Here is a 21,866-nt window from a genome sequence, read left to right on the forward strand (position 1 = left end):
CCGAATATCCAAACCTTTCTATAAAACCATTAAACTCAAGTACTTCTTTCATTTTTCATTTCCAACACCTCCCTTTCTATCCTTACCCACCTCCACATGTAAATTTTTTTACCTTCCACCCTGCCTTTATCCATATCCACATATATATTTTATCCGCATCCATTGCTCCTCCCATATTTACTCCACTTTCCTGAAGACTCTCCGACCAATCTTTCTTGACCTTATATTGAAATAGCAACTCAAACAAACATCAGCTTGCATTCTAGCCCCAGGTAATCTAATTAAGCTTTCGCTACCCTTCCCTCTCCCACGCGCCTCCCAACTCCGTTCGTCCCAGACCACAACTCAAAAAGATCGCAATCTCCGCTCTCCTCGCCTAGGAAAATAATTCATGCGCAATTTGAGTTAGAGTTCAGACAAATCTTATATACAATATGTGTCCACAATCAGCAACGCTTCTTTCAGTCTCCATGTCTCATCATCGATATACAACTTTTCCATTTTATCCCAGACGGAAATCATAAAGCTTTAAGAACATCGCTAAGTCTTTATTCTTTAGTCTTCTGCCCTTCCGGAAGAGGAAAGCAACACCCTCCGCCTTGTAGCCACGTGTCTCGCTGTTTGTCTTCTCCTTCTCCTTGTCTCTCTCCAGGTCCGGATGAATCAGGAAGTCCCGCCTTCAGGGTCTCGTAGTAAAATTCTCGGGCTTCACAGACAGAATTAATGCGGTGTTTTTGGTTGCCAAATGTAACTGTAATACCAGCTGGGACTTCCCATTTGTATGGAATCTGAGAATTTCTGAGTTCTTCGGTTAAGAAAGCGTACTCTCTCCTTGTTCTTAATATTTGAGATGGTATCTCTTTAAAAACAATCAAGTCCTGTCCATCAATTCTCAACCTCTTGCTGTAAAGCCTCTGTATTATCTCATTTCTGGATTCCCTTGTGGTAAAGTATATAATTATGTCCCTCGGAAGCTGTCGCTGTTTTGCTACCCACGAATTCTGGCGGTAAATTCTTTGAATCTGCCAATCAAAGTTAAATCCCGGACTTCCCACCAAGCGGCTGAAAGCCTCAAAGAAGATCTGTTTCAAATTCTCCTGTTGGTTTTCACGCAATCCTCTAACTCTTATTGCAAAGGCAGTCTTATTATAATTTATCATGACAAGTTGTTTTTGAGCATTTTCAATTTCCTGTTGTAACGTTTGAATTTTGGATATCAAATTAAGATTAGTTTTTTCCAAAAGTTCCAATTTGTCCTCCGTTTCAGCAATATAATCTGTCATGACTGTCATTACTCCGATCATATCCTTCTTTGCCTGAGCAATTTTAGCATCAAATTGATCATATAAATCCGATATCAGTTGATTAATTTCCTGTCTGAAATCATTAAGCGTTTTGAGAAGAAATTCTTGTGTTAACAAATCTCCCGTGGAGGGTGTAGGAGGCAAGGGTAGCGGCTTCATAGCAGTTTTTGGAAATATGTTATTAAGGAAGCGCTTCTGTTTAGATTTGGGAGCCATTCCAGAGTAAAAATAAAAGACAAGCAATCAAGCGAGCCAAAAATCAAAGTCTCTGCTCCCCTCAGTTAATCTTTTAGCAATTAGTACGGAGAAGCCTTCAGGAGGGTAGGGCTGACTAAGTACGTCACATCAAACACAAAAGCTACGAGATCGCCATCTTGTGACGCAGCTAAAAAAGAAAGGGAGCCTTTTGCGAAATTGAAGCTGGTATTTTAGATAGTAATAGAAGAAATTCCTCAGGAATGGTCCCCGCCCGGATTGACTTTTAAATAGCTTAGCTTTGTCCTGGGGGGGGGGGCAATCTGCCTGGGGCTGCAAAAAAGGCAGCGCGGAAAACTGGCCGGAGTAAAGGCTCAGCTAATGTTGAACCTCTTCTCCATTCACAGCAAAAAAAAAAAAAAGCTATGAATTACAAAGAGATCCTAACGACTGACCTTCTCCCTGCCCCTTTCTGCCAGAAAGGGGAGATATCTATAGATCTTATAAGATATACGAACCAGAATCCTGACAGGAGCTTCGTTGAGCTCCCGACGGCGGCAGGCTCCTCCCCCCGAAGCCCTGTATTTATGGTCTTATGCTACATTGCCCGCTGTATCTCACAGCTCTATTTTACTATCCACCTTGAGGGAAAGTAGCTTGAGAATAACATTATAAAGAAAAATAAGGAGACTTGATGACCAGATGAAAGAGTAAAACAGCTCACAACATCTGTTTTGATGATTCTATGGTGAAATAAAGTCTAATTTTTTCTTAGGTTTATTCATTGAACATCCTCAGGAAGTGATAAGAGATAGTGAACAGCTGATTGTGGTTGAATATATGAATGTTTTTACTAATCAGTTGCTGTCTAATTTGGGGAGATGAAAAACAGATCAAAGGAACTCCTGACAATTCAATGCCACACCAAAATTGCTTGGAATCTGCAAATACTGAGGATGAAGGGTTGGGAGGAGGGATCCCACTGTGTTTACACAGGATGCTTCACAAATGAAATAAACAATGAACTAGCCTAAATCTTCACATTAGTGTTTTTTAATGCAAAATCCTTATTTGAAGTATCCCATCTTGATCATCTTTAACTCAGTATCATAGTGGATTCTGTAAATTGATATATATTTTACTTGTATTTTTATTTTATTTATCAAATTTTTAAAACCATCTATCTCCCCCATAGAGCAACTCTAGGTGGTTTACAAGTAAAAAATTAAAAAATAAACCTGTATATGAAATTTACAATTTAAAAAGGCAAGTGTGGATTTAAAAATAATATTAAAAGTTAATTAAAAGGCAGAGGGCTTTTACAATGCTAACCAGCCCCATGGCCATATGCTTTTCTATGAATCCCAAGTAAGGCCAAAAAGCCATGACCAGGTGGGACGGGCTGATGTAATGGGAGGAAGATGGCTCTGTGGGTAACCTGGCCCATTCCATGTAAGGCTTTAAAGATCATAATGAACAATTTGAAATAGATCCAGAAGCAAGCTGGCACCCAATGCAGCTCATGCAGTAAAGGTATTACATTTGCCATTCTTTAGATGCCCAAGATTGCCCATGCAGTCATATTTTGTACCAGCTGAAACTTCTGTATACTTTTCAAGAGTAGTATTATGTGGAACACACTGCTATAATCGAAACACCAAGGCACGAGTGACTCCCTATCTGCTTATTCTCATGTGCATTTTTGTATTTCCTGCTTCTGAACATTGTTTGTTGGTTGTTTAGTCAATGTGTTTAGGTTACAATTACAACTTTGATCAACTAACATAGGATTCAGTTTTAAAATATCGATCAAAAAAATGAGACAGACAGACAGGCAGTATGGCATGACTAAGGCCAACTCACAATCAATCAATTTTAAACTGTTACAGGTAGGTTCATCCAGTACCCAGGCCAAATATTTGGAAAAATTATTACAGCATTACTAGTAGCCCTTGGTTAATGATGGTATCTGGGTCAAACAATTCCATCACTAATTGTGACATTCCCAGTTGCCTTTATCAGCCAAATCCTGTATCGTTGCAAAGTCCCATAGCCTTGTCATTGCCCTTTGTGACCTCCTGCCAGCTTCCCAATTGACTTTTTTTGCTGGAAGCCGGCAGAGAAAGTCACAAAGGGCAATTACATGACCATGAAAAGCTGAGATGGCCAGAACTATTACAGAACATAAATCTCTCTTGTTCAGCACCATTATAACTTTGTTTGTTTAGTAGATTAATAAATAAGCTTTTCAAAAGTGGTCATTCAACAAAGACTATCTATAATCACACAGGCACCAGATAATTTACCACGAGGATCACTTTGATTCTGACTTAAAGCCAAATTCAGGAAATGGGATTTAAAACTACCGCATTTTTCAGAATATAAGATGCACTTTCTCCCTCAAAAAGGAGGCTGAAAATCTGGGTGCATCTTATACACTGAATACAGCATTTTTGGCATCCTGAAAACCCGCTCCTTCACCAAAATGGCCGTGCAGAGCCTTTAGGAGGCTTATAGACTGCTCCTGGGAGCTGGGGAATGGGCCATTTTTTGCTCAAATCCCCCCCCCCAGCAGCACTCTATAAGCCTCCTAAAGGCTATGCATGCCCTTTTTTTACCAAAAAAATGGCCCATTTTTTACAACAAATGGAGCAATTTTTTGCTCGTTTTTATGGGCCCCCACCCCCTAGGAGCACTCTACAAGCCTCCTAAAGGCTATTCATGCCCTTTTCTTGAAAAAAAACCAGGCCCATTTTTGCGGGGAAAAAAGGGCTATTTTTGGAAGGTGTGCAGAGTGCAAAACCTTTTTTTTAATTTGCTTCTTCAAAATCTTGGTGCATCTTATACTACGATGTGTCTTATACTCCAAAAAATACGGTAAGTTCTTTCAACGCAATTTTCCCCCACATCGAATTGGAATAATAAACCTATGAAGATCAAAATAACAGGGAATGTTAAATCAGAGGAAATATATTCAAGTTACAGCTAATATGGAAAATGCTTTCTGATTTTATTTTTTCCTGGAATTTCATCCATTTCAGACATCTAAAAGCAATGATCCATCACACTGTTTCAGAATCACAGTCTTGGACAACAGAACCAAAATATATATTTTAATAGTGCTTTGGAATGAGTAGTAGAGCACTGCAAATTATTGCTCTGACTTTAATATCTACATTCTCTTATGCATAAGGTAACTGAATTAAATATTCAGTTGACATGCATAAGCTGAGATTAGTAAGGTGGGTCTCAGTTCTAATATAAACTATTAGATAATGTTATTTTAGGAGAATCGAAAATCATAAAAATACGTTTTACAAATTTGTTCTCATAGTTGAGAACAATATTGTCTGATACATTGCTCTATATTTGTTAATCAAGATCATGTTTTACTTTACCCTTTTCAATGATGTTATTGTTGTCTGATCATCCTGTGAGAGCTTTAGAGCAGTAGCCACTTTAGCCGAATTCACCACAATCTCTGCATTCAGTTCCCTGCATTTTGCCATGAGACGTTTTTCATTCTCATAGGACTTTTTTAGCACTGCATGGAGCTTCTCGTATTCCACACGAAATTTCTCCAGGCTTTGATCTCCTGTAAGTTCACTGATGACGTCTTGGAAGTCTTTTTCCAAAGCTTCAAAAACATTTTCTTCTATTATAGGCTTATCATACTTTTCCTGTATGAGAAGAAAGGAAAACTATTATATCCTAAGCAAAAATATCTTGATCTGAATGGTGACATATTAGATATTGTGTATCCTCTGTATATGGAAATTCTGCTCTAATCCTGTTTTAAGCTTTTGCTTTTAAATAAATATTTGGAATATCATATAAGCGTATATAATAAACTTCTACAGTTAAGCAAAACATCCCATATATGCCCAGTAGGCATTTAATCTAATTTTATATCTATTAATCTTGGTATTTAAAATCATACATTTCACGAAGCTCCTATTTTTATTAATTATTTCTTCATGTAAGGTAAATGCACAGAGATACATACATTGCTCTAGATGTAAATAATATTCCAGCTCTGATGACACCATTTATAGCACTACTAAATTTGTTCATTCTAAAATAAGACCAAATTGATCCTAATGATTACATCATTCTCCTCTGTGTCCCGAATGAATTGTTCATTTTTCTCTCTTATTTTATTATCATTTTAGATATGAACAAAATTGTTCATGTTGTACCCTTGTATCTGTACTGAACTTATAGCCCACAATAAAACTATTTTTATTCTTAAAGCTTGAAATTTAATGGTATTTTGTTTATGATATACTACTTGATGACAAGAGAAATATGAAGGAAATCAAGCTGAAGTAAAGTTTTCTGTGGGCTAAGCAAAGTAGTACAATTGTTTCTGTTTTATTTTTCCAGACTGAATTCATGCCAAGCCCCGTTTTTCAGACCATAAAACATGCTTTATAGTCCCCAGGTTAGCCCAGAGTGTCAAAAAGCACAGACTGAAGCTAAATGAGTGGCAGAAGGAAAGTTTATAACATAGAACAGTTGCTGCAAACACCAAAGGAAAATGGGTTCATCTAAAGAAATCCCTGTAGAAAGAGCACAAACTCAGATTAAAGAAGAAAATAGAAAGTGGGAGGAAAAGAATGGAGAAATGAAGGGAAAAATACACTGGATTAAAAACAATATTCAGGAATTACTTTTGAACCAGAGAGATAGGAGACAGGGCTGTAAGAAGAAAAAGAAACAATAATAATAAAGAACAAGGAGAGAAGCTATGAGTAATTAACTGAATAAGGAAGATCTAGTACACTGAATAGGGAAGGAAGGAAGGAAGGAAGGAAGGAACAAACGAATGAATGAACAAACGAACGAACGAAGCTAGGAATGAAGGAGAGGGATAGGAGGAGGACGAGAAGGAAAGAAAGTCATACATAGGTACATTTCTAAATGAGTGACGTCCACAGGGGGCATCAAAAAAGAAAATATGTGGTGTCTTCAGCATAATCAAAGCTCTGCCCATTTTGTGTGTGCGATACACATACACTGCTGCAACCATCATCTTGACTGTTTTGTTCGCCCATGCACATGCCCCACCTTTAAACTCATTTTAAATATTTTCCATTCTAATCAATGTGAAAGGATAATGTGAAATAATGTAGCATGGTTAAAGAAAGAGTCACAAATCCATATAGCAAAAGCATTACTATGGATGAAAAGAGAAATTTGGAAATAACCAAAGGTCATAGAAGGAGAAAACAGTCTGGTGCACTCTAAATATTTTGGATTGTGGACCATTCTGGTCCAGGCTGATGGAACTTGAAAACATCTGAAGGACTAGGAATATAACAAGTTATAAAATAAGTGGGGGAGCAATGATTAAGAATGGAGCATGAAATCTGTAAGGGTGAGTAATGCTTATATTTTATCCCAACAAAATCATTTCCTGATAATATTCTATTTTCTTTCGTTGTCCCCAGGAGATTGACTTCATCTCCTCCCCACACCATGACCAAAATAGCCTTAAGATCTTATTAGTTGAATTCATATTAAAATGTTTTTCTTTAATTTTATCTCACCATAACTTAAGGTTTCTAAATTTTAGAATGCTTTGTCATTCATTATCTTGAAATGAGGTTAGTTGATCTTTGACAGTTTTCGTCAGGGATATACATGATCTAAGGCAGCATAAACAGAGGTATGCTTTGCAAGTGAATGGGAAGTGTACATGACTCCTATTCGTAAGGTGACCAGATGTCCCGCATTTGGCGGAACAGGCACGCTTCTTCATAATTTTTCCCGCGTCCCGGGCCGTTGTCAAAAGATCCCGCTTTAATTTTAGTGCCTTCTTTGATCGCTCGCTCCCCCGCCCATCCGCTGCTGCTCGCATGGGTGGGGTAGTGTAGCGAGTGAGCGGGCGGATGGGCAGGGGAGCGGCTCACTTTTCCAGCCCCACTTCCACCCGAACAAGCCATCGGAAAGCCTCCGCCTCTTCGGGGGCCGGTGGGCGAGGTGAGCACAGCAGCCGGAGACTCCCCCATGGGACCACTGTTCCCTCTAAGGCAAGAAAACACCACGCAGCACTTTTCAACTCCCGCGCAGCCACAGTGATTTGTTTTGATCAGCACGGGGCGACTGGACTGACGGTAAGCCCCCGCCACCACCGGACTAACTGCTGCTGCCTCCTCCTCTTCTAACAGCACCGCCGGATTTGCTGCCCGGCGCTGCAGCTGAGGTTAAGGCACAAAGTTCCCGCAGTGCTTTTGAGGAGCCTTGAGGCCACAGGAGCCAGTAGGAAGGCGGCGGAGGGGCGGGAGCAGGAAAAAAGGCCCGATGGCTCCTCAAAAGCATGGCGGTGGAGGAGGGGGCAGGGCAGGGGTAACGCGGTGCCCAACTCAGGTGCTCCAAGCAGAGGGGGAGCCGCCCCCTCTGCCAGCGCTGGGCAGCAAAGCTTAACATCTCTGCTGCCCAGCGCTGGCAGAGGGGGAGGCTCCCCCTCTGCTCGGAACACCTGAGTTGGGCACCGCATTACCCCTGCCCTGCCTACTCAGACCAGCTGAGCCTCCCTGGACGTCACAGCAGCAGCAGCCCCAAGTGCGCCGATCTCTGTGTTTTCTGCAAGAAGAGGGAGTGAGTGAAGACCTTTTCTAGCCGGCGCAAAGGACTTCCCAAGACTTGCTTTGCAGCAATCCAGACTCACTCGCTCCCTCTTGCAGCCTGCCCCATTTGTGCCGGCTAGAAAAGGTCTTCACTCACTCCCTCTTCTTGCAGCACGCCCCGATGCGAAAAAAGCCGAGATCGGTGCACTTGGGGCTGCTGCTGCTGCGACATCCAGGGAGGCTCAGCTGGTCTGAGTAGGCAGGGCAGGGGTAACGCGGTGCCCAGCTCAGGTGCGCTGAGCAGAGGGGGAGCCGCCCCCTCTGCCAGCACTGGGCAGCAAAGCTTAACATCTCAGCTTTGCTGCCCAGCGCTGGCAGAGGGGGCGGCTCCCCCTCTGCTCAGAGCACCTGAACTGGGCACCGCGTTACCCCTCTCCTCCTCCCTCGGCCGCCTTGCCAAAACCTGCGCTCGCTCTCCCTCCACCCGCTTCGGCCGCTGCTGGCCATCGCCCAGCCGGGGCTGCTTGGGAACAGAGAGGACCTGGGCGCGGAGGGAAAGAGCAGCGCGCGCCACACCCAGCCCCGCCACGTCTCTTCCCTGCAGTGGTGCGCCAGGCTGGTCCGGCAGCCTCGCCGGGTCTGGATCGCTGCTGGACATCGCCCAGCCGCCACCTCCTCCCCTTCCTCCCTCCCTCCCCCTCAGACTCCTCTTCCCGCCCCCGCCGCCTCTGTTTGGAAGGGCCGGGAGAGAGAGAGAGAGAGAGAACAGGAGAATCTCTCGGGGCTCGACGGAGTGCTGCTCCTTTTCCAGAGCGAGGGCGGCACGGGGAAGACGATCTGCCGGAGGAACCTTCCGAAGTGGCCCTTATTTCGTGCTATTCCATGCCCGCCGTTGGGGCACCGAGACAAAGCGCCCGAGGAGAGAGAAGGAAAGAAGGGGGGAGGGAAAAGGGGGTGCCCGAGCCCTTTCCCCACATCCCTATGCAGCGGGGAAAGAGATGTCGCTCCCGGTGAAGCGTCGCCCCCACGCTCGCTGCTTCTGCCTCAGCCACACCGAGGCCAAGATGGGATTCGGGGTTTTGACAGATGCCCGTTCCCCCCCCCGCCCCCGGTGCGGCTCCCTCCGGCCGGAGAGCCATGTAGATCCCTTGTAGGGGGAGGGGAGGGAGGGGAGGGGAAGAGGCTCTGCGGGTGGGGGAGGGGAGGGGAGGAAAATGGGGGACGCTGCAGAGGTCAAGGAGATGAAGAAGACCTTCATTGTGCCAGCCATCAAACCCTTCGATCACTATGATTTCGCCGCCACTTCCTCCTCTTCTTCTTCCCTGTCTGCAGTTCCGATTGCAGTTGCAAGGAGTGGGAAGGAGAGGAAGGAAGGAGGGAGGGGGAAGGAAAAGAAGAAGGGAGGGGGGAGAAGATGGAAGGAGAAAAGATGGATGGAAGGAGAAAGAATGGAAGGAGAAGGAGGAAGATGGAAGAAAGGAAGAAAAAGAAGAAGGGAGGGAGAAAAGAGGGAAGGAGGTGGGAAGAAAAGGGGTAGAGAGGAAGAGAGGGAAAGAGCAGAAAGACAAAGAGGATGAAGTTGATAGGCAAGAGGAAAGAGGAAGGAAGGAAGAAAGAAAAAGGGAGGGAGAGAGGAAAGAAGAAAAGATGGAACTAGAAAGGAAAGAAGGGAGGGAGGGAGGAAAGGGGAAGACAGGGAAAGAGCAGAAAGACAGCGAAGGTGAAGGTAGATAGGCAGAAGGAAAGAAGAAGGAAGAAATAGGAAGGAGGGAAGGTGAAAGGATGGAAGGAGGAAGGAACAGAAGCGAAGAGGAAGAGAGAAATGGAAAGAGCAGAAAGACAGAGAAGGTAGATAGGCAAAAGAAATGAAGCTGAAAGAATGGAAGGAGGAAGGAAGAGAAAAGGAGGAAGGGAGTGAGTGAGGAAAGAAGAGAGGATGGAAGGAGAAAGGAAGGAACAGAGGGAAAGAGCAGAAGACGGATAAGGTGAAGGTAGATAAGCAAGAGGAATGAAGGAAGAAGTGAGGTGTCTCAAGGAGGGGGAAAACATTTAGTGACCAAAGTTACAATGGCATTGAAAAAAGTGACTGATGACCATTTTTCACACTTAGCGACTGTTGCGACCATTTTTCACACTTAGCGACCGTTGCAGCATCCTCATGGTCACGTGATCAAAATTTTGTTTGGCAACAGATTAATATTTATGCTGGTTTGTGTCCTGGGGTGACCTTTTGACAAATATAAATTTTTTAATCAAGCCCCCCTCCCCCCATCAATGGTGTCCCTTTTTACCAATCTGAAAATCTGGTCACTTTACCTATTCGTCATTCACTAACCAGCCTTGGCAGTTGCCTTTCCACCCCCCCCAAGCACTTGCCCACTCCATTAGTACTCATTTTCCTGAGTTTCTTTTATAGCTAAAATCAACCTTGTGTTTCTAACACTAATTATCTCACATTTAAAAAGAGAATAAATCTGCAAATCTTCACCATTTTACTTGTGGAAAAAGAATAAGCATGTTTGAATTAATCTACCTTAACACAGTTCTGAAATTATAATTATCTTAAAATGTAGCACTTCTACCATACATCAATGCACTCTCCAAAGAATAGAGAGACTGAATCTCTCTCAGCTATGGCTTATTTACCAATTTTCTTTATTTGTCAGTTTCCATCACTGTTCCAGGAAGTGAGATGTTGCCCTCCAGCTAGTCAATTTCGGCATATTCTACAATGTGGCAACTTCTCCTACTTCTCTATAACTATTTCTGCCTCGGAGCTTTTCCAAATGTTTATTTCATATCATTTTAATTTGGGAGATGCTCGAATAAGTTATAGGAGGAGGGACAGACAAAATAATGAATGTAAAGAAAGCAGAAAAGTGAAAAACAACCAATATTTGTTGCAGTTCTCACATTGGTGAAATCTGTCTGGTGAGATATTGGAAAAAAAGTAACAAAACTAGAGGGAAAGCCAGATACCTTGACAGATGATGCCACTTTGAATGATTCAGAACAGACATAAGAGTGGCAAGATACAGACCAATGAGGCAGTAAGTATAATGTTTGTGTTATTTTGTAGAGTTTGTAGAACTCTAATTCAATAGTAGGAAGGAGCCCTACAAAAAAAATTCTCAGAGAATCTTATTTCCCTCTTCTTGGTGGGAATTATAGTCTAGGTATCAGGTTGAATCAACTTTTATTGGAGAAATTTATCAATGGGGTTTCTAGCATATGACACTGGTCAAGAGAAAATAACAGGAAATACTGGATGGGTGGGGACCCAATAATGCACAGATGAAAAATAATAACAATATACTTATTCTGGGACAATAACAGAAAATAAAATACTATCCATAATATGAGAAATAACCTTATTCTAAATTATCCATTTTGGGATTTACATGAACAATACTGTGGAGACTTTGACTTGCACACCCCCTGAATTCTGGGAAGATTGTAACATTCAAGGAAATAGATCATAACTTTGCAAATTAAAATAAACGGAACTTTATTTATTCCATTTCTGTAGCTACCCATCTTAATCCAATTGAATCCAATTAGTCATGACTATCTTTTCCACAGATCTATTGCAAGCTTGAACCAATCCAAGATTATTAGCAGCTTGAGTGTGGGGAGATGAATCTAGATAGTCCTCGACTTAGGATCACAACTGAGCCCAAAATCTGTTGTTTTGCCCTATTTTATAATCTTTCTGGACTGTTGTTAAGTGAATCAATGCAGTTGATAAGTTAGTGTTGTGGCCCAGCAGGAGCCGTTGGAGCTGCCGTTGGACTCTGATGGCAAGGAATCCTATGAGTCTGCTATGGAAGATGTGGAGAACCCTGGACAGGGTTCAGACTCAGAGCAGGGACCAGAGAGGCTGGTTGGCCATCAGGAGGCGCCTGAGGCATGGAGCAATGAGGAAGATCAAAGGGAGTTTTTCCCTGACGTCAGGCAATGGAGCAGTGGAGAAGATCAAAGGGAGTTTGTCCCTGACGCCCGGCAACGAAGGGCGGAGAAACGGAGGCAGCAGTTATGGAGACAGACTCATAAGAGATAATCAAGCCCAGGTGGTTGTGGCTTGGCACCTCCCAAGAGAGTATATAAGAAGAGACTTTGGGAGGAGCCTTTTGCAGGACACAACCGTTCATAACAAGCTGGAGAAGTTCTTGTTTGTATTGTATCTCTTGTCTGTGGGAATCTGGGTTGCTGCCAACGTCTTGTCAGTGAGTCGTGTTGGGTTTTCAGCCAACAGGATTGTAATTGCTATAAATAAAGAGTGGCAAACTACTAAGCCTGTGTCGGCGTTAATCACTGGATGGAGGGGGGTCAGAACAAGTTAGTAACACAGTTGTTATGTGAATCTGGCATCCCCATTGACTTTGCTTATCAGAAGGTTGCAAAAGGGGATCATGTGACCTTGGGACACTTGCACCGATCATAAATATGAATAGATTTGCCAAGCATCTGAATTTTGATCACACGATGATGTGGATGCTGTAAAGGTCCTAACTATGAAAAATGGCCATAAGTCACTTTTTTAAAGTGACCTTTATTATCTATTATGGATGTGTGATAAAGCAAAGAAACATTGGAGTAAGATTCATATCTTAATACAGAACATTCTTAAAGTGAATATAGAAAGAAAATCAGAGACTTTTCTTTTGGATTTAATGGAACAAGACCTGGAAAAAAAATGTACAGAAATAAAGTCACTTCGATTCCCAAAATAGATGAATAGCTACAAAAACTGATGGAGTTAGCAGAGGTGACTAAATTGGCTGCTTTGATCAAAGAAAAGAATACAAATACTTTCATTTCTACTTGGAAACCACTTCTGGACTTTGTGCTTGAGGTGGAAAAAATGAAATTTTGGTTTTTACCGATTAGATAGATTTGTTGTTATAGAAATGGCTAGTTTCTATTATTATGAAAAAGTAAAAAGTTGAGGGTAGATCTTAATGCCTTATTTTACTGCACCAAAAGAGTCGGAAATCAATGCCTTCTTTTTTTCCCCTTTTTCCTTGCTTTTCCCACTATCCACTTCCTTTTTTCGTTTCCTAATTTCCCTAATATTTGCTTTGGTATTCTTTTTGTACATCATATTATAAATTAATAAAACTATGAATAAGGAAGTCACTTTTTTCAGTGCCGTTGTAACTTTGAACGGTCACTAAATGAACGGTTATAAGGACCACTTGTACATTTTTTTCAGTTTCTAAAAACTTGCAAGTGAATCCTCACTGTGATGTAAAAGATGATGTGACTGAGAAGGGAAAACGATCTTCTTTCCATGGGTTGAGGAGCACAAAACAACGTCCGAGGAATCCAAGCAAGGCTACCCAAGGCTACTCTTCATGGGTCGCTTCCGCTCTCTTATCAAAGAGGGCGAGATCTGGGGAAGGAGACGTAGAGCGATCTAAAAAGCGCCAGCATGGGGAAAGGAGAGTCTCACTCTGTTGATAGGAAAGATACTGGGAAATAAACGGAGGGGATTGCATTGCCTGGACGGGATCTCACCTCAGCCATGTCTGCAGGAAGGGAGCGATAGGCAGCCCCGGCGCCCGAAGAGGAGAAGAAAGAGAGCGGAATCCCCCACTGGCTGAGCCGGGCGGAAACCCTGAATGTCCCGGCTGGGTCTCCGCAGCTGTGTACGCGGCCGCGCTCTCGTCTCTTAGCAACCTCCCCTCCCACTCTCCTTTCCTTCAAGCGCCCCCTGGTGGGACACGTCAGGCATAGTTTACAGTCGGCTTGTGGAAAGAAGGCGGGAAAGGCCGCTTCTCTCCCGCGGGGATGGAGCGGCTGGTTATTATTCACGCGCACCCAGCCCGTTTAGGCTTTCCTGGTTTTTCTTTGTTTCCCGCTCCATGCTCGGAACTGGCGTTTGTTTTTCTAATGCGACGTGCTGCCTCTAGGATTGGGGAAGTGAGGCGTTTAAGAAAACTGTCGAATAAAACACATTAGGCAAAAGGCGCCGCAGTATCAAAAGAATTGTTGGTTTATTTCCACGGTTTCTGGGCTGAGAGGGCCGCCATCCTGCAAGTTCTTCCCTTATGATTGTGGAGGGACGCAACCGCATGTCCGTGCAAAATTGAACTACCTAGTTCACATCGATTCAGCACCAAACAACCTGGAAACTTTACGCGATGCAGATCGCTTGTATGGAATCTATCTGGGAAGATAAGAAGGGCTTCCGCGTTCGGGATCGCAAGCAATCGACAGCATGCATTTGGCAGCTCACCAGCCTGGTTGGGCTGGAGAGTTTACAGATTTTTTCCATTCTCTTCCCCGCATCCAGGTTTTAAGGCTACCTACGATTCCGAAGGCCTTCGTTTTTAGTAGCCGTTGATATCCTGATTTTCTGCGAACCCGTTTATTTACCTTTAATTTTATTTCTAAATTGACCGTTGTCAAAATGGTTTACAATAAATGCTAGCGTTTAATTACCTTCTATGTCATAAAACATTTCTTTTTGTCAATCTTGACACTCCTAGCACTTAGTTTCAAGAAATGCTTATGAGTTCTAACGCTGAAAAAGGGGGGAGGTAATCCATTTTATTTTATTGCCCCCCCCTGATTTTACACATTTCTGTCATGACTTCTTTGTACCTTCTTTCATTCCAACTTAAAGAACTTAGTTGCTATATTTTTTACTTGTAGGAAGGTTCTTCATTCCTTCAATCAATGCAGTTATTCTTTTTCCATCTTTTCTAGCTCTTTATCCTCTTTAAGATGTAATGACCAGATGTCAAATCATTACATGGGGAAAAATAGCAAATTATATTCACATAGGTTAAGAGTCTTTTTCTTCCCATCGTATTTTATTAAGATAAAGCCCTGAAGCCTTAGAGCAAATTAAGTTTCAGAATAGGATAAGGGACTGGCAAGGAATCCTAAGCAGTAGATAGATTTCTTAGGTCTAGTGAGGAATTTCCCTTGAAGGAGGACAAATTGTAAGGAAGGAAGAAAACATTTTGGAGTGAATGAAGTGTGCAGGAGATATGAGCCAGAAAATTAGAAAAAAAACATAGGACCCAATATCACCCTTAGTCTTAGTATTTCAAAAAAATAATAATTCAGTATTAATGGGCTTATATTTAAGAGTAGAGCATAACTGGTTTCTGGAACAGGTTCTAATTAACATTTGTGAACTATTGCATACTTTATGATTATAAATGTTATAACATATAGCATAAGGATAACCACCAGAATCATTTATTTCATATATTTTTTCATTTTTTAAAAAAAACTGTTAAACTATTCTTCCCTCCTTCCCCTTTATAAAATTAAATCCAGTGGAAGTAATTTTCCTGAAATCCAAATGACTCAAGAGCTTATTCAATGAAAAGAAACATATTTATTTATATTTATTTATACAATTTATAAGCAGACTCCCAACTACTTGCTTGATCTTTTCTTCTTTCAGTGATTACTTCTGTGCAGATGTTTCTTGCAATATTTATTATCTTGTATACCTATGAATCTGCTGGTTTAAATAACAGTTATATTTTAAAAAAATAAGTCTATAGTCATACATTTGAGCAGGCTTCTGCTGATTTTATGTAGGTGACATAAATTCTGTACTGAAATCAACATCTTACCCTGCTTCATCTGAAAAGAAAACATAGGGAAATCATGTAAGCACTGTTTATTATCTTACAGCAGGAGTGTCAAACATATGATGTATCCTGACTTCTTCCCCCTTCACTTTCCCCTTCACTAACTTCACTTAACGGGGTGGGCGTAACCAGAGCTGATGCATACTGCCCACAGGTTGCGAGTTTAACAGCCTTGCCTTACAATGTCATCACTAAATTAGTATAAATCTGAGGCGGGCTACTCGAATCCAATGCCCACTAGATGTTACAACTATCATTCCTCAAATTAGCAGCCAACATGGCCATGTTGCCTGAGAATTCTGGAAGTTATGCCATATAAATCTGAGAGGTGTCCAGTTAGATAAAGATGGTATGGAAAGAATAATTCCTGCTTCATATTAAAGCAAGAATATATGCACATTAAATAGATAGTGCAACCATTGCTTATGATGACATTTATTTTTCTGCATTTCTGCACTATTCAAGCACAAAATACAACTTTTTTGAGAAGATTAAACTCTAGGAGTGTGAAAATGAAGTAAATCTTTATGTCCAGCATTAAATGAAGCATGTAAACACATTAAGCATGCTGTAAAGTCCCAATAAATAATCTGCTGCATGGTTAGTGTATTATAAATAATATCTCATATATTAACAATACTTTATAGCACACATGTGACCAATAACATTTAGATGATACATCGATAAGCTTTAAGCTAAACATATAATATCTAACTTACGTGGCAATATTGAAATAACCACCAGGTAAGAGGCATCATTGGCCATTTCCCACATATAAACAATGAAATACACTAAAACTTCACCCTAATTTCATGTACATATAAATCACTTGCAGGAGGAATTATTCCCTTGTTAGCCATATTATAATAAGGAAATGCACTAGGTGGCACTATGTAACCATTAAATGATAGCAATTATGCTGAACTTTACCTTGTTTTATTCTCTTTCACACTAAAATTATCCCAGATGCATATGATTTTCTTTCTATAAATTGTTCTCCATCTTACTGTTTTGGTGCTTGTTTAATCTGTACACCTTCATGTACACAAAGCTGCAAACTGATGGCGAGATGGGGGGGTCTGTATTATAACGCTATGGTTGTGGGTGCTTTCAGGGGAAGAGTTGCCAGTTTTGCCTGTTGAAGGTGTTCTTCTATTTTAATTTCTTTAACAATTTGTGTATGTGCAGTGGGACCAGAAACAGTTGTTGTAGAGAGTGACACAGCTCTCACATACGGGGGAGGCCAGTAAAAAAAAATAAAGCCATAAAAGTCAAAAGTCTTCCAGAAGATAGTTAGATCGTAGAGCAATTAGCCTTTAATAATATGACACAAAGATATATGTTTGTACTGTAATTTTCTCTTCTTTTAGAATAATCTCTGAGATGGTTTCGCCCATGGTGCAAAATATGTCACTACTCCAGGGAGCCAATTAGCCACCCATGCCATTGCCCAGTTAATTTAGCCAGCTGCATGCAAACCAACTCAAACCTATGACCTTAGGCACATGTAACGATGTAACTGCACAATTGTATAATGAATTTGTATGGGTTTCGTTTTCTTCTGTTCAATCATATCTGATTCTCATGGACTTTTGTCAGTCAGAATCATTCCACTAAGTGCTGTCCCTATTCACAGAACTGCTCACAGAAACATCTAGTCCACTATAAATCCTTACTTGGAAGTCTTGACCTGCAATTATTTTTAAAAGGGTTCTTTATGACTTAATATAATATTCTCCCATCTGCATCTATACAAGGTAAATTAAAATTTACCCTGGACAAGCAAACATGCTCATGTTCTAAGAGGATTAAAACAAATAATATTTTATTATACTTCCTTTTCTACAAGACTTGATAAAATAGATTAATCCTCTACACAATTACCCAGACAAAGAATGAATTTTCTACCATTCTGCTTCTTTCAGATGTAAAATATCACAAAGATTTCAGGATAGCCAGCTTCAGAGTAGCTGCTGTGAAAATACAAGATTGTTCAACCTGAATGTGACAAGCTATTGCTGGACTTTACAGTGTTTGATCTTTGATTGTAAATAAAAGTTGATGTATGGGGTTTACAACTTCAAATCAGAGCTCTTATGTAATCTCCAATATAGTTATACCAACCTCTCCAAAAAATGGCAGCTAAACGGTAATATTTAATGTGCAGAGGAAAAATATTAGATGAGAATAAGTCTGTTTGGAAGAATTGCTTACAATTATACTTGGATTAAATATCATTCTTGTTTGGCTTCATTCATTTTCCTAATATGCCATTCAAAAATAAATCATAAACCTTAGCTAAAATGTAATGTGCAAAAAAAAATCAAACAGTAAGCCTTGGCCCCCAAATAATTGTAAATTCTAAATAGTTAAGTACTTCATTCTTTTAAGTTATAGAAACTGGGTTATATGTAAATATGCTGCCTCCGCTCACACTACAGTTTAGGATGGGAGAGTAGTACGTTGTTACCTACCTGTTGCTTTGAAAGAACATAAAGCAATCCTTCTATATATTCTGTTGCTAGTTCTGCAAATCAGAAGTGTTCTGATTTATATTTCTATTCCATGATACTTCTCAGACTACAGATCAGGATGATCTACTAAAATGGCCTACGTGATTTGTTTTCAATCATGGAGACTCAGATTCACAGAAACTCCCTGGATGTCTTTGAACCAGTCAAATAGGAGGAAAGAATTTATATGCACTACATCCCTGAGTTCTTATACAATAGATGGAATATTTAATTAAAGACTTTGCACACGTATTCATTCATATATTGCACTCAACCCAAACGTTTTAGTTTCCTATGCTTCTGTTACAGAAATAGTTACTCTTTTGAATTTGGATACCTCAGTAAATCAAAAAGGTTTGCTAAATGTAGCATATAATGATATTGTCAATTGTTGGCAGGCACACACACATTTACTAAGCTTTTGAATTTACTGTGTTTGTAAGTACAACCTTTTCCTAAATACCAGTACAAATATACATTCAGAAATGAGACATTTCACTGATTCCATATGTAGACTTGTTGCTCTCTCAACAGACAACAACTTTGAAAAATATAATTATAAAACATGATTCAGAAAATAGACCTCTGTCTTTGATGTTTTTTGTTTGTCATCCCTGTCATATATGATATTCAGATAACATCCACCTACGTACATACAGATATACACAGTTATATGTTGGGAAGACACGGGATTGTTTTGTAATAGGTTTTGATTGCTTTCTTTTCCACATTGCAAAACTCTGAACAGGAATCCTTATGTAAGCAAAATATTGCCAACCAAATGGAAGGCCCAACAAGCCTCTTTTCAGGTGGCCAATTCAATAAGAAATTATTGAGAGAATTATAGGACAATCTACCATGGTGAAGATATTCTAGACATTTGGTAGATAAAGTTCTTCATTCGGACTTGGCAAAAGCATAACCTTGGTTGGTTGGCTAATATTGTGATCCTGTTAGTCCTTAGGAAGTACACAAGATCTTCAGAACTGCTAACCCAGCCACATGATTATGTCCCTATGTTGGAAGAAATGTCCATCTGGATTCAGTTTCAAGTGGGGAAAAAGATACTGGAAACATGGAGGCTGCTTGGAAAGATGGTTTAATGGTGGACAGGATCACATGGCTTGAGTTCCTGAACAGAAAATGTGGATCACTCTCTGTTTTCTGTTCCTGTGTAAGAAATGTATTCTGATTGGTTGTCAGACTCCCAGGGGCGGGAGGGGTGAGGGTTTTTTAACTAACTTTGTAAGTTGTGTGTCTTTTGAGTCTCAAGCTTGGTTGAGTTCCCAGATGCCATGTGGTGAGTTTCTGTAGAGGGTTAAACGTACCTTTGTTATGTAAAATAGACTAGCTGAGGCATTTTAATGGCTCATTGACAAAGGTGGGGGCTATTAAGAGTGAGTCTGTTTCCTGTCTAAAAACATGTTTCTCCGTTTCTTATCCAGGGAAATATAATATTCTGCCTTTTCAATATTTCCCATTTCATTTTTCTAGGAGAGGGGTAGCTGCTAAGTTCCGACACCTATTGACTGGTGAAAGCTGCCCAACAGTTTTGTTTTGCTTTATGTGGTAGTATCTGCTTCCTTGAGGGTTCAAGTGGGGGAGGCTTTGTTGGCCTTGAAGGACATGGTGGTGTGTCCCTTTTTTAAAAGGCTATCACTGGACCTAACCATTCTAGATTGTTTTCATCCAGTCTCCAACCTCCTGTTTTTGAAGACAGTTGATAAGAAGGTGATCAGTTACAAGTCCTGGAAGTAATGGATTACCCTGTCCCTTTTCAGTTGGAATTCACATCAGCATATAGTGTTGAAATATTTTGCTCATGCTTATCAGGGGTGGGTTTCTCGCCCCGTTCCAACCGGTTCGGTTGGAACGGGGCCGGTGGCGTCCTCGTGCACGCGCGCAGTGCACGCATGCGTACTAGCGTCTGTGCGATGCTCCAGCTGCTCCTGGAGGATCACGCAGGCGCTGTATGTGTCCTGCGCATGCGTGGAAGCGCAGAACTCGTCAAAACCGGGTAAGGAGCATGGACGCGCGGGTCGGCCCTTCGCCGTTCCCGGGAGTTACTTACTTCCGGGTTCGCCGACCAACCGGTTCGCGGGGACCGCCGCAAACCGGTTGAAACCCACCCCTGATGCTTATCAATGACTTATGGCATGGCCAGGATGGGAGTGATACAACCTTCTTGACTCTCCTGGATGTCTCAGTGGCTTATTTTGATATTGTTTCTTATAAGACTTTTCTGGCCTGGCTGCAGGGAGTGGGTTATGGTGTTTCAGTAGCTCTCCTTTCTCTATAGCCAGATCCAGTTGGTGTTGGTAGAGGGTAAGAGATCAAATCCAAAGCCTTATGTCTGTGGAGCATCAGAAGATGATAGATAGATGATAGATAGATAGATAGATAGATAGATAGATAGATAGATAGATAGATAGATAGATAGATTTGTAGTAGTATGGTAATATAGTAGTGTTACATGGCAGTATAGAAATGTCATTTTGGGTTCAGTTCCAAGTGGGGGGGAAAGACACTGGAAACTTGGAGGATGCTTGGAAATATGGTTTAATGGTAGACAGGACCACATGGTTTGAGGTTCTGAACAGAAAAGGTGATCACATGCTTCCAGATGTTGGGTGAAGAATATGCTGAAAGTTCCTGGTTTTATGCCCTCTCTGGCCTTTGATGTTGAGCTTTTATTCTGATTGGTTGTCAGACTCCCATGGGGCCATGCAGGGGCAACTCTGTAGGCTGTGCTTTAAGACGAAGTTTGATTGCCTTGCTGGCTGATGTAATTCTCCCAGGTGCCTTATGGGGAGTTCCTGTAGAAGCCTAATCCTACATTTCTTATGTAGACTAGCTTAGGCTTTTTGATGGCCCATTGACAAAGGTGGGGGCTATTAAGAGTGAGTCTATTTCCTGCCTAAAAACATGTTTCTCCATTTCTTATCCAGGGGAATATAATATTCTGCCTTTTCAATATTTCCCAGGATATTTCATTTTTCTTGGAGATGGGTGGGTTTTAACTTCCTACAGTTTGGTATTGTTTCTTAGCAGTAGTTAAACTGCATAACCACTCTGGAGGCGGGCAATCTGAAAATCCAATGAATAAATAAATAAGACGTAAAACTTGGTGAGTTCATAGGAATTCCAAGTTAGTGAACCAAAGTCTGGTTCTTTAAGGACAATTATTTTAAGGGGGGGGGTACTTAACCCACAATCACTTGGCTGCACATACTCCCATGAGCTCAGAATGCCGTGGGACTTCAGGGGAGGCAGGAAACAGGAGAAATAGACTAAATTCTTCTTGACCCGAGGAGTTTGGTTGGCTGCCAACTTGCAGAGCTTTTAAAGCAGCTAAATAAAGCCACGGAGGATCAAGCTATAAATGAGTATTGGTCGCTCATCCTCAGTATTACCATTACAATGTGCTTCTGAAGAAAATCCTGGCCCCAATGTATTTGATTAGTTATAATGGGAACAAAAGGTTGGGGCTGATCCCCAAGGGTCTTTATTGTTTTCTCGACTTCTCCCTCCCTCCCTCCCTCAAGAATTTGAACGTGTGTGCAACCAACATAGCATCCTCGGGTTTCCCAACAGGCAACTGTAAGGCCAAAGAGACATCTTGGCAGTGTAACCGGACAAGGAAATTTGCATACAGGAGGCTTT

General features: G+C 41.3%; 1 protein-coding gene across 1 annotated transcript in view; it reads right to left on the bottom strand.

Annotated features, from left to right (window-relative positions):
- The window catches only part of CFAP58 (cilia and flagella associated protein 58), a 103,783-nt gene extending 90,049 nt beyond the window's left edge, over nt 1-13,734 (bottom strand). Inside the window, exons 1-2 of the mRNA XM_032225987.1 lie at nt 13,592-13,734; nt 4,898-5,179 (exon numbers count right to left, since the gene is read on the bottom strand). Of these exons, the coding sequence (XP_032081878.1) occupies nt 4,898-5,179; nt 13,592-13,600 (291 nt within the window). The 5' untranslated portion in view covers nt 13,601-13,734. The remainder of the gene's footprint in view (nt 1-4,897; nt 5,180-13,591) is intronic.
- Between the last annotated feature and the right edge of the window lie 8,132 nt (nt 13,735-21,866).

The sequence above is a fragment of the Thamnophis elegans genome, chromosome 10, assembly GCF_009769535.1.
Source record: "Thamnophis elegans isolate rThaEle1 chromosome 10, rThaEle1.pri, whole genome shotgun sequence".
NCBI classification, from domain to species: Eukaryota; Metazoa; Chordata; class Lepidosauria; order Squamata; family Colubridae; genus Thamnophis; species Thamnophis elegans.